The sequence below is a fragment of the Eleginops maclovinus genome, chromosome 15 (assembly GCF_036324505.1).
Source record: "Eleginops maclovinus isolate JMC-PN-2008 ecotype Puerto Natales chromosome 15, JC_Emac_rtc_rv5, whole genome shotgun sequence".
In the NCBI taxonomy this organism is placed as follows: Eukaryota; Metazoa; Chordata; class Actinopteri; order Perciformes; family Eleginopidae; genus Eleginops; species Eleginops maclovinus.
The window spans coordinates 7,543,751-7,556,467 of NC_086363.1; the positions used below are offsets into that span (position 1 = coordinate 7,543,751).

Genomic DNA, 12,717 nt, shown 5'->3' on the forward strand with positions numbered 1-12,717 from the left:
TCTGTCTCTGTCTCTGTCTCTGTCTCTGTCTCTGTCTCTCTCTCCCTCTCCGCAGGACTACTTGGAGAGCATCAGTAATCAGTCTCGGCTGGCCTTGAGCTCTGAGGATAAAGGCTCTCTATTCGGCAACATCCAGGGCATATACCACTTTAACAGGTATAACACACACACATACTCACACACACACACAGAGCTGTGGAGTTAGGACTTGGGACTTGATGCTTAATGGTAGGGATGAGAAAGATTCCCATGTTTAATGTGGGTTCAAAATACTGTGCTTTGATATCAAAAAAACATATCACCATAAAGGTTTCCAAATCAGTTCAGGTTCCAACTATCCAAGTTTGAAGTTTTTACCCTTTTTATTATAATCAATTAACAATAGACAATAAACATCTAACATTACCTCATATCTTTACTATTTCACAATCAATTGTTATCATTTAAAGGAGTCAGTATTAAAAAACGGATTCTGACATCAATCAATTTGCTTAACAACAGTGGGGACTAAACTGTCTTTATCAGCAGCTCTGGTAGACGGACTGTTTCTCTCAGGCTGTACAAAGGATGTCCTGCATTGCTGACACTGCCCTGAGCCACCTGTTCATTTCTGGGAAGGGCCTTGTTGTGCGTTTGTGTGTGTGTTTAATAACTCCACGGCTGCATATTTGTCTCATCCGGCACCACTCTAAACCGTGTGTTTGTGATGTGTTTGTGTATTCAGACGAGATGGCTGGTTGAGCATCAAACATGGCGGTCTGCAGACACACACATGCACGCTCTTCCTCCGCACCTATTCATTTCTCAGCTGTCGTTCGCAGACACTGGCCAGTAAAAAGGAATCATAAAAGCAGTTTAAAGCGGTCTCAGTGACCTCATGCTTCAGCCATGAAACAATAACTCCCAACTGTGCACACACACACACACACACACACACACACACACACACACACACACACACACACACACACAATGCCTGTTTGAATTCATGGAAGCTTCTCATTTGTTCAGAGCCCAATGCCCTAAGCCCTAATTTCTGTACCTAGGCTGACTCTTTCTCATACTTGGAACAATGAGCCATGGGAGTTTATATTCCTGTGTGATGTAGACGTTGGAATTTATGTTTTTTTTTTAAATCAATTACTGATTTCTTCGAGTGCCGTGTTTGTTTCAGAGACCTTCTTCATGATCTTGAGAAGTGCAACGCTGACCCTGTGGCCATCGCAGAGTGCTTCGTGTCCAAGGTAAAGATGGTCACTTCCTGTCCCCTTTTATCTCACCTCATCCCCCACAGTCCATCTCTCTGTTTCCAATGGTGGAAAGTAACTAAACGTATCTACTAAAATACTGCATTTAAGCAGATATTTCAAGGAACTTGTACTGTTTGTTGATTTCCACTTATGTTCTATAGTTCAGAGCAAAACATATTGCAGCTATACTAGGTTTTTAGATAAATAACAGATTTAAGGCCAAAAAGGGGAAGAAAACATTGCATTTTACATGATTAGAGGATATTTTCCCAAAAATGATGGAACATTTGTGTATTATTTAATAAACGTTATTGTATCAGTATTCAAAAATCTATTGGGATATAATATACATAAAGCAGTGATTTTCTGCAAAGTAAATACTTTTACTTCTGATACTTATACTAATGCTTTTTTGTCCTTTTACTTAAGAAAGATTATGAACACAGAGCTTTTACTCGTATTGGAGTATTTATTATTTAGTATAGGTACTTCTTCCACTGTCGCTCTGCCTATAAATACACACTCCTCTGCTCGTTGAAACCTGTCCAAACAGCTGGTCAGACACACACATGAACACACACTCACATACAGACGCACAGACGCACAGACACATATATACAGGACAGAAAATGAGAAACAGGTATGTGCTATTATAAGAGATAAGTTGACCCAAATCCGGTGAAGACGCCAGGCTTATTAAGTCAGTAAGGTATTAAGGTCAGTAGCATTAGTTTGATGGTAGGAATGTGAGTTCTTAGTGCAACAGGACGGCCGGGAGGAAGGACAGCTCCAGAGGAATTTTAAGAACCGTCCAAATATGTAAGCCCCTTTTTTTTGTTACTAGAGAGGGATAATAGCAGTGCTTCATCAGGAAAAAGCAGAATCAGCAGCTCTATCACCGGACCCTCTGTTTGTGTGTTTCAGCTTTTTATTCCACTCCCGCTCCACGCCCAGTCCGTACAGTAAAAAAAGGAGATGCATGATTATGTCTCGTGATAATGTGCTGCATTCCTGTACTTCCTCTCAAACACTTTACATTCCCTCCCTACCCCACTGCAATTACACCCAATACCACAGAGCAACTGTCTGACCATATATTAAAAAAAGTGGCAGTCAGCGTCACAGACTCCCCAAATACAGCAGCTGTTGTTTATATGGAGCAGTTTTATTGCAGCCCACAGCAACACTCTGCGTAATTAGCTGAGATGCATACACAAACCAGCGGGATGACATCTTGTAACCGACTGATTAATGTCACCGCGTGATGAACCAATCTTAGATAATCCCATGATCTGGAATGGGGACAACCTCAAGTTGACTTCTGTTGTGCAGTCAGTACAGGAGTCGCTATAGAAACAGTATAACATCCTTATAACCCTGAGTTAAATTGGGTCAATGCCAGCTGCTGAACACAACGCTCCACCTCCTGAGCTCCAAAAAACATCCTGCCGGGAGCCTCCTGCCTCTGATAACTTCTCTCGTGAGAAACGTTAAAACCATTAAAGTTTTTTATCGTTTCTTTTACTGGAAGAGCTCCTGACTTGCCGCTCCAGGTCCTGTCGAAAACATACACACATCTCTGTTGTGCTTCCAGGCGTAAATGATGGGACCCATTAAAAACTGTTTAACTACAGTAGAAAGTTCAATCTAAATGCTTTGATTGTGTCAAATGTAATCTAAACAGACATTTACTATAGTCCATAGAGATTATATTGAACCAGTGTTACACAGCCCACGGCTTACTTTTTGAAAACATGTTTCAGTGAGTTTGCAAGTTCTTTAAATGCACCAAAAAAAAAGCAAATCTAGACATCTACAACTATACTACAACTGGGTTAACTTCATTTGCTAAGGAAAATCCATCAAGCTCAAAAACAGCTGTTATTATTCAATAGTATTTATATTCATACTGTAAGTAAAGTGGGATGAACATACAATAGCTATGGATGATGTAAGCTGTCTTAAGGCTTCTATAGGTTTTACAGTAAATAGATAGTCACCACTGACCATCACGCTCACTCTACGATGGTGTGTGTGTGTGTGAGTGTGAGTGTGATTGTGTGTGTGTGTGTGTGTGTGTGTAAACGGGTTATAATCAGAACTAAAACCAAAGTTATTTCGTATTGCTGAAGGTTAGTCATGGTTGCTAAGAACCACAAAACCTCTTTCACTATCAGCTGTGAAATGCACACACACACACACACACACACACACACACACACACACACACACACACACACACACACACACACACACACACACTAACATACACTTGTAGTTCTAACTTTTCTAGTCAGAGCAGCCAAAAATCACAACCCAGCACAGTGTATGAAGAAGAGACGGGTTTGGTTTTAAATCTCTGCCTCTCTCGCAGATAATTACAGATCCATCCTCATGTTCCTCTCTGTTCGCCTCAACCTTAACTGTGCAATGTGATGAGTAAGCCTTTAACAAGTTTTATGGGTATCTACATGCTGACTGAAGCACAATTACAACAAGATCTTAAGCTTCTTCTTTATTTTTGCCCCCTAGTGATTTTAGCCGTGTTCAGTTCCCAAATGATGACTCACTGTGACTAGTCCGTTCTCGACAAAAAGACAAACAGTTTACGACTTTCTCTATAAAACGGATCAGTGGGTGCTGATACAACTTGACCTTTCCTCGTTTTTACTGAGTAGTGATTAGTGGTAAAAAAAAGTATAAATCCTTCTTTATAATTTGTATCTTGATACTCTGGAAAAGGGATCATTTTTATCATATAAAGAAGCCAATACTCTCACATGCAGCATTGGGGTATGATGATTATATGATTAAGCTTGTATATATTTCTAAAAGGGAAGTGTATTATATATCCGGGCTATTTCAGGGTTTTCCTGGTTGAGCTCAAAGAGTGTGTGCAGACATGTCAGCTTTAATGACAAAGTGTGTGTGCAGATGTGCATGCTCTGCACAAAGCTGTACTCCATAGAAACATTTATGTACTGTATCTTGTGGTCTTGTGTCCAAAGTTTAGAGGCATATTAAGAGTGTGTATTAGGAATGTGTGTTGGTGTGTGTCATCAGAAATCGATGGTGGCACATCTGGTTGTGTTTAAGACTGGTCTGTGGCGGCAGACTGGAGACGGGGAAGAAAGCTCTGCTCTTCAATTTAGGACGGTTCCCACGGAGCACCTCAGGCTAACACAGTGTGTGTGTGTGTGTGTGTGTGTGTGTGTGTGTGTGTGTGTGTGTGTGTGTGTGTGTTCCTATTCTCAGTTTATTTAGATGGGATGCACAGTTTGTCTTTGTGTAGGTAGCTTGAATAGGAATGTATATTTACCCCAAGCAAGGAACATAACTTTCAAACACCCAGTGTATGCGCACTGTAGGGAACTATGAGCCGCATTTTAGGAAACGTGTGTAAATGTCCACATGTCTGTGTGTTTGGACACAATGAACCAGGACAGCCTTCTGTCAGCCCCCCTGTGTGTTTATGATGCTGCTTCCTGGTGGCTGTACACATCCTGCGACCCCCACCAAGTGTTTATGGACACAAATAGATTTCAATTAGACTGTCAGTTATGCAACAGAGAGGGGGTTCATCCTCAGGACTCCAGGAGAGCCAAATGAGAGGGAGAGATGAATAGCTTAAGGAAACGAGAAGGAATGTAAGATTATGAAACACAAGAACATTTGAAGACTATCCATAAAACATCAATGAAGAGATAACATGGAAATCAGGTGAAAGACTGAACGATGGGGAGAGCAAAGCAGCAGAGGGAGGCTAATTCTAGCTTTGATAAGTCATCCCGTCTCTGATGTCTTTGATGTTCAGGGAGGCATGCAAGGTGGGAAAAGTCTCAAATTATAGGGGCAGCGGTGCAGTATGAGGGGATATATAATCTGAGCGCGCACCGCCGTTTGGATCAACAGAGACTCAAAGGCCAGGACGCGGGCTAATCATAAGCTACTGGGTTGACTTTCAATTAGTAGCAGTGAATGGAGGAGAGCGGAGGCCTTGTCTGAGGGCTGGGAGTGTGTAGGGATGTAAACATGAAATAACCAGGCCAGTCATCAAATCTGCACCGGACCCCTGCAAAAACATCACAACTAGACAGGCAAAAAGGACAGTACATTGTAACCTTAAAGCATCATTCAGTACAAGTGGTTCTGTATGTTTTTGTCCATTTGATGAAAGGCACTTCAACTTCATATTAAAACTACTCATATCGCAATCTATGCTGCTGTGTTTTGGAAATTCTGACCAAATGTATTTCCTCCAGGCATTCATTGTGAGCAAAACATTTTCATTTTAAGTAAAGATTTATTAGCAGTCTTTGGCAACACTTTGGTTGTATAATCCAGCTTTGTGAACATCAAGTCTGCACCAAGATTGTCGAATGAGAATTATTGTAATGAAGAAAAAAACAGTATATTCTCTCAAATCAATCTCCAATTTAATGTTGTCACAAAGCAACAATTTGACAAAAACTAATGAAGAACTGATGTTCACTGGGATGTAATCAGCTGTGAGACTGCTGACATGATGGTATGAATGTATGGTTGTTCAAATGGCAGGAAACAAATCAACTCTGATAGCCATTATGAAAAAAACCAGGTGTGAAAAAGTGCCGTATAAAGCACATAAATGTATGTTCACCAAAAATACATGTAGCTCCATACACGCATAAATACACACCTGCTAACACATTTTTCGAATGAGGCCCTACGATATAAATACTTCAATAGAAAATGTATTCAAAGACGATACAGATTTACAAAACTGGGCTCATCGTACAGTTTGTTTGAAAGTTGAGGTCATAAGCAAGAGACTAGCTAGAATTTGCAAACATACTTCAAGTGTTTTGCTGTAGTTGCTCTGAGCCAAATCAAAAGAAAATGAAATGCATTATTTTGATAGTGAACATTATACCTGCTAGCTATTGGACTTTTAGCTTGTAAACGCACATTAACATTAAATGACATCATCGATTCTTCTCTTGACTGTTCAATTTTTTTCCTGTTTATTAAATGCTTCGACTAATTTGTCCTTGTTGTGTTTTACAGAGTGAAGAGTTCCACATTTACACTCAGTACTGCACCAACTACCCACGGTGAGACGTGTTTGCTTCTCGATGTCTGCTTATCAACCGTCCTACTGTACAAAAATTCTTGATGTCATCCTATCTTAATCTCACCCCCGCACACAGTCTTCCCAGCTTCTCACGTAGCTCCATTGTGTGTGTCGATCAATGCGTTACCTTTATCCCCTCCCTGACAAACTGACACACTCCATAGATGTCAGCTCAGCAGTAGTCAAAGTGTCTACCTACAGTTGTGCCTCGGGGTCTGTTTCTCCTCCCTCCCTCCCTCCCTCCCTCCCTCCCTCCCTCCCTCCCTCCCTCCTTTGTGCCCTTTATTCTTTTATTCGCTGCCTATTGACAGAGTTACATCTCCCACACTGACAGACGGGGAATTATAGTTGTCACCTTATCATACCTAACGCCGTTAATGTTTTAGTAAGCTTTGTGTGAGTCTGCTCCTATGGGAGTAGTGTTTTGTGTCACTGTACAATGTGTTTGACACGTGAAGCTATTCTTCATGAAAATATACACTGCACCTACCGAACACACCTTTCCCCTTTGGCTACCTTTTTTCTTTAGCAGTGTTTCATCAAAAGGGCACGTGGGGGAAGAAACTATTTACCGGCTAATTATGACTAATTGAATGCTGATTGTGAGTGTGTATGTGTGTGTGACCTGTGTGTGACACTGTGTGTGAAGGGGGCTATTGTGAGCTGTACGAGATTGACCATCTCCCACATCCACACCACAGCTGGTGACCCCAACCAAGGTCACACACGACAGACGTGCACTCACATGGAAGACACTCACAAACACACAAACACACACACGGAGCCTGCAGATGTATCATGGTCATACTGCGCTCTTAGGTCGGGTTTCCTTCAGAACAATGTGAAGCCTGTGTGGAGCTTCACTGGAATTTAGACATGCAGACATGCACTTGCATGCACGCTCGGACACACACGCACACATAAACACACACAGAAGACAGAAAGAACGTTTTGGGTAGTTCACAGCTGTTTTCCATAGTTTTCCACTCTGCCTATACCTGCATACACACACACACACACACACACACACACACACACACACACACAAACACACACACACACACACACACACACACACACACACACACACACACACAGGCATCTTTTTTCCTTGGAGGTCACACAGCAAAGCAGCTCCAGTAAGCAGTAAATTCAGGTCCAACAAGGTTTATCAGTGCTGTTCGTTAAATATGTACCAAACAGCAATAAAGGCTCCCTGGGAAAACAATGAAGGAATTAAATGCAATTTGAGATGGAGGTCTGTCTTACGTTGGCGTCCTTTGTTATGTTAATATCATACAATACTCACACACCATGCTAAAATCTTAATTATATTGGCTGTCATGACTACACCTTTACACCTTTATCTTGTCATCACAGTGAAATTAGGGTTTACTTCATATCTCTGAAATCTTATTCACTGTGTTTGCCTCCACAGGTCGGTGGCTGTGCTAACAGAGTGCATGAGGAACAAGGCGTTGGCCAAGTTTTTCCGCGAGCGCCAGGAATCTCTGAGGCACTCCTTGCCTCTGGGCTCCTACCTGCTCAAGCCAGTGCAGAGGATCCTCAAGTACCACCTACTGCTGCACGTACGTGTGTCTGTCCCGCTCCAAAACACACTTACGCACAAACAATTATTCGCTACCCACAAAAATGCAAGCACAGGCACACACTTGTTATTCCAGGACACACTAATGTTTTTTGTTATACCAATACAAATGGATGTTTGGCTGAATAACAGCCTTTTCTGAATCGGCTCCAATGAAAATCTCCACTGGAGAAGCCAAATGTCTCGACATATGCTACTCAGTATGTATGTTCCTGTGCATGCATTAGAGTACATGCATGAGTGTGTCTTTATGTGTAGAAACACACTCATGGGTTCCTGTATGAGTGCATCCCTGTGCATACAGTTTGTGTGTGTGTGCTGACTCTTAGTCTTGTGTGTTTGCAGGAGATAGCCAACCACATGGAGAAGGACACGGAGACGTACGAGGTTGTGCAGGAAGCCATAGACACCATGCAGAGAGTGGCCTGGCACATCAACGACATGAAGAGGAAACACGAGCATGCTGTTAGGTTGCAGGTAAGACGACAAAAATAGAACATCTGAAAGAAACTGACAACTTGGGACTGTCTCCTGAATCCATCCCATGTTGAGTGTGTGATCTCCTCCATGATGAATTCCGCACATTTTCCACGCTTTTCATTATTCCTATAACTGAAACAGACTCAGAGAGCTTTCTCAAGGAGCCAATTATTATATTGTTCTGCAGAACAGTTATGTGAAGTCTAGCTTTGATTCGGCCAGCGCTCTGATCCTCCCCACATCTTACGCAAGTGGCTGCGTTTTCCACTGGACTAATGATGGCCTTGCATAAGGAGGACACATAAAAGGGAAGCTTGTTTCTTTTATCAGCTGGGAGCCAGAAGGGCCAGATGAATGCAGGAATGTGTGGGGAAGCATCAGAAAAAGGATTGGCTCTATAGAATTGTTCAGTTCTGGTTGTTTTGCTCTCTTATTATCTCTACTTTTTCAGTCAGTTTCTCCCTCCATCCAATATCACAACATACATCCTCAATCCTCTTCCTTCACACTATTATAAACCATATATAAAACCACCTTGTTATGATGTGATGTTCTGTCATTGCTTTCCTATTTATTTGCTTTAACTTCAATCTGTTAAAGTTTACATGTTGTTTTTATGAGCAATCTTTGTTTTTTTCCATCTTTTATTTTGGATATTATTGATATGCTATGTTTCCAATTTAGCTTTTTGTATGTGTTGTTAGTTTTGCTGCAAGATGTTTTTTTATTTTTTATGGTTTCCCTCCCCTCACTCTCCGTATTTCTGTGCATTCTGCAGGAAATCCAGAGCCTCCTTACCAACTGGAAAGGCCCTGATCTGATTGGCTACGGAGAGTTGGTCCTGGAAGGAACGTTTCGTCTGCAGCGAGCCAAAAACGAGAGGACCCTCTTCCTGTTTGACAAGCTTCTGCTCATTACCAAGAAACGAGAAGAAACCTACACGTACAAGGCTCACATACTGGTCAGTCATGCTACTCGAAGCACGACATATTCCAAAGAGACACAAAAAAGGTTTCTGCTTAGTAACAGCATTTCTAACACAATTTCCTACGTACCTGTGTTTTCTGCAGTGCTGTAACCTGATGCTGGTGGAAGTTATCCCTAAAGAACCACTGAGCTTCAGTGTGTTCCACTACAAGAACCCCAAACTTCAGCACACGGTCCAGGTACAGAAACATTTCAAAATAGAGCCTACATCACAACAAAATGTCAAAGTGAATGTAGTTACACGTTTGAGCAAGCAGCAGCAATCAGAAAGTGTGAAGATCATTTGCAGGTGTCCAGGCCCACCTCACTGAGTTGCTCAGACACGTTGAATGTTTAGAGGCTAATGGTGGCCATTGTTATTCCCCTATCCACTGTGTTTTGCATAAGCACTGAAAAATAAAGGATAATCAGTGTGACATTAGCAATCCGTGTCTCAGAATGTTTAAGGGTTTATCCCGACCCTCCCTGCTGCTTATTTAACTGCATGTCTGATATAATCTTCTCTCTGATGTTTTCCGCTCTACCCTCAGGCCAAATCACAGCAAGACAAGCGCATGTGGATCTTACACCTCAAGAGACTTATACTTGAAAACCATCCGGCCAAAATCCCTGCCAAGGTAAGAGCGTCTCGTCCTCCTGACAGCTCCCTCTCTGTTCACTCGTTGCGTAAACACAGATTTTGAGTGGGATGTTCGGGAAATGTCACTCCCTCTTCCTCTCTCCCTCATCTCCATCTGTCTTTCCCCCTGTTTTCTCTCCTCCCTTTACTTTTTTATGCACTCTTTTTCCTCTAGTAATTTATTTGAATTCAACCACAATCCCTTTTCTGTCTCTAAATCTGATTTGGCCACGTGCAAGTGGAAAGTGAGGATTCCTATCCATGGGTGAAGGTCACTGAGATAGTTCACTGATTTCATAAAGGGGCTGCTTGTTAAGTGTCAAACATGCGGATAATTGAGAGAGGATTGTTATGTGGCGCCACCTAGTGCCAGAGCTGAATTTGATCAATAACGTGTGCAACTCACCCTCATATTTTCTTACTTGATTTCTAGGCTAAGCAAGCAATTTTGGAGATGGATGCAATGCGTAAGTGCCAATTCATATATGTACAAAACATGTACAATATTTAGAAATTTCTCAGCCATATCTAATGCATTTTATTGAATCATCATGTTTTTGACATGTTTTCTTTAATTTCTCCAGATCATCCCGGGTTTCATTTCAGCCCCGATGGAGGTAAAAAGGATTCCCCTCAGACCAAGGAGGGTCCAACCCCTCGCAGAGGACGCAGAAAGGTAATAAATTAAAGAAATGTACTGTCTTAAAAATAACACACCTTGCCATGCTGAACTTAGAGATTTAATCAATGATTTGTTTGATTTCACAGAACCTCTGTCTAAATTGTTGAAAAATGCCAAGCAGAATGCTGCCAACACGGACGGAGAAAAGGTGAGTGAGAGCCAGAGATGATGAAAGTTGTAGGTTGATAAGCAAGCTGTTTTTGTAATCATAATTTCAAAAAATAACGTTCCTCTCTTCAGCGGATAAGTCTGGGCGCCACTCTGCTCTCGCCAATGTCCCAGCTGGCTTTGGGTACCATTGGTCGCAGCCGCAGCCTCATCAACCAATCACAGGAGTCGCTGGACCCCGGCGATCACTATGACCACAGTGACAGAGAAGAAGAGCCTCATCAACAAGATGCTGATGATGAAGATGACAGTGGCCTGGTGAGTTCAAAGCACTATTCACTCGTACTGTTTCAGGTTCATCAGTAGTTCTTCCAACATGTTGTTAATGTTGGAACTCTGCTTCATTAGGGAGGGGGAAAGCGGCTGCGAGTACCTGGTAAAAGCAGTAGGAAGAGGCTGAACCCTCAGGCCTCTGTCGACAGTATAGAACAGTGGAAATCCTTCAACATGAGCACTTCAGACCTACAGGTATGAATCGTGTATACACCAATTTGAAGGGACAACACACCCCAAAGTCAGACATTTTTAGCTGCTATTTATCCATGTTGTTTTGGTGTGAGTTGCTAAGTGTTTGAGGTATAAGCTGTAGGGATGTCTGCCTTCTCTCAAATATAATGGACATTTGATCTATTTCAATTATAACAACAGCTTCTGCTTTCCTTCTCTGCAGAGAGCCAGAGAATCCCTAGTGAGGGAAGGAAGTCACCACCCGCCTCTTCTCAGGACACCTCACGTGATGGAGGAGCCCCCAGACACCCCTGTCCCCGCTGTCGTAGTCACAGAAAGTGACCAATCTGTTAGGAACATCTGGGCAGACCACCGTGCTCGCAGGGCCATGTTCCCAACCCGCCAGCGAACCATGCAACCTGAAGACGAGGACGAGGACATCTACCAGATGTTTGTCCCCACGGAGCAGAGTGGACCAGAACCAGAGGTGCGCTCAGAGAGGTCAGAAGCCTCCTCGTCGCCTAGGACTGGCTCGGCCCTGCAGCTGGCACGTGGAACAGGTCCCCACTGTGCAGGTTGACCCTCCAGCCGAAGGTAGCAGAGTTCTCCGGAGGGCGAGCAGTGCGGGAGAGAAGGCTTCAGAGGGGCTACAGAGTCCTGATGACGACCAGGCCGGACACAGCAACCTGGAAGTGATCCACACTGAATCCTCCAGCAATGACATATCCGGGTCATCGTCAGCCGAGCAGCTGACGATAGACGATATAGAAAATGTGTATGACAATATTAGCTACGAGGACCTAAAGAGCATGGGCCTTGTTAGAAGAGACCCTGAGGAAAGCAGAAAAGAAACCCCTGCAGATACACTGGGTTCCCAGGACCAGGCAGCAAAGGTACTGACTCCTCCAGAGGCTCCTGTGGTCACAGAGCCTGTGATCGAACAGGACATTTCCTCAGAGAGCCAACGTTCCACCACGCAGGATGGGAGGCCATTCGGGTCATGTGAGCTGAAGATAGTAGAAGAAAACATCTATGACACCATCTGTTTCAGAGAGCCCCCATTGAAGGAGCTTAAAGGGATGAATGAAGGGAACAAACTAAAACAGGAGAGGGACAATCTGCTTGCCTCAGAACCAGATCTGACTAGAACGCTTGGAGGGTTTGTGTCCGAGGAGAGCCTCCACTTTGGAGAGGATGAAGCTTCGCACCCTGTCCCATGTTCCTCTGAGCCGGACTATTCCTCCTCATCTGCCTCTGAGACTTTCTCGCAGCGCTCGCAGAAAGGGGACAAGATGTCGGAGCAAGTCGACGAGATCTGGAACGATCTGGAAAACTACATCAAGATCAATGAGAAGAAAGCCT

The 12,717-nt window shown here is 43.1% G+C and overlaps 1 protein-coding gene across 1 annotated transcript in view; it reads left to right on the plus strand.

The window, feature by feature from the left end:
- The window catches only part of LOC134877181 (pleckstrin homology domain-containing family G member 1), a 57,769-nt gene that overhangs the window by 41,011 nt on the left and 4,041 nt on the right, over nt 1–12,717 (plus strand). The window contains 15 exon segments of the mRNA XM_063902598.1: nt 56–156; nt 1,175–1,244; nt 6,297–6,343; nt 7,802–7,952; nt 8,318–8,449; nt 9,231–9,413; nt 9,523–9,618; nt 9,970–10,056; nt 10,492–10,525; nt 10,643–10,733; nt 10,825–10,888; nt 10,981–11,166; nt 11,257–11,376; nt 11,579–11,877; nt 11,879–12,716. Coding sequence (XP_063758668.1) covers nt 56–156; nt 1,175–1,244; nt 6,297–6,343; nt 7,802–7,952; nt 8,318–8,449; nt 9,231–9,413; nt 9,523–9,618; nt 9,970–10,056; nt 10,492–10,525; nt 10,643–10,733; nt 10,825–10,888; nt 10,981–11,166; nt 11,257–11,376; nt 11,579–11,877; nt 11,879–12,716 — 2,499 coding nt within the window.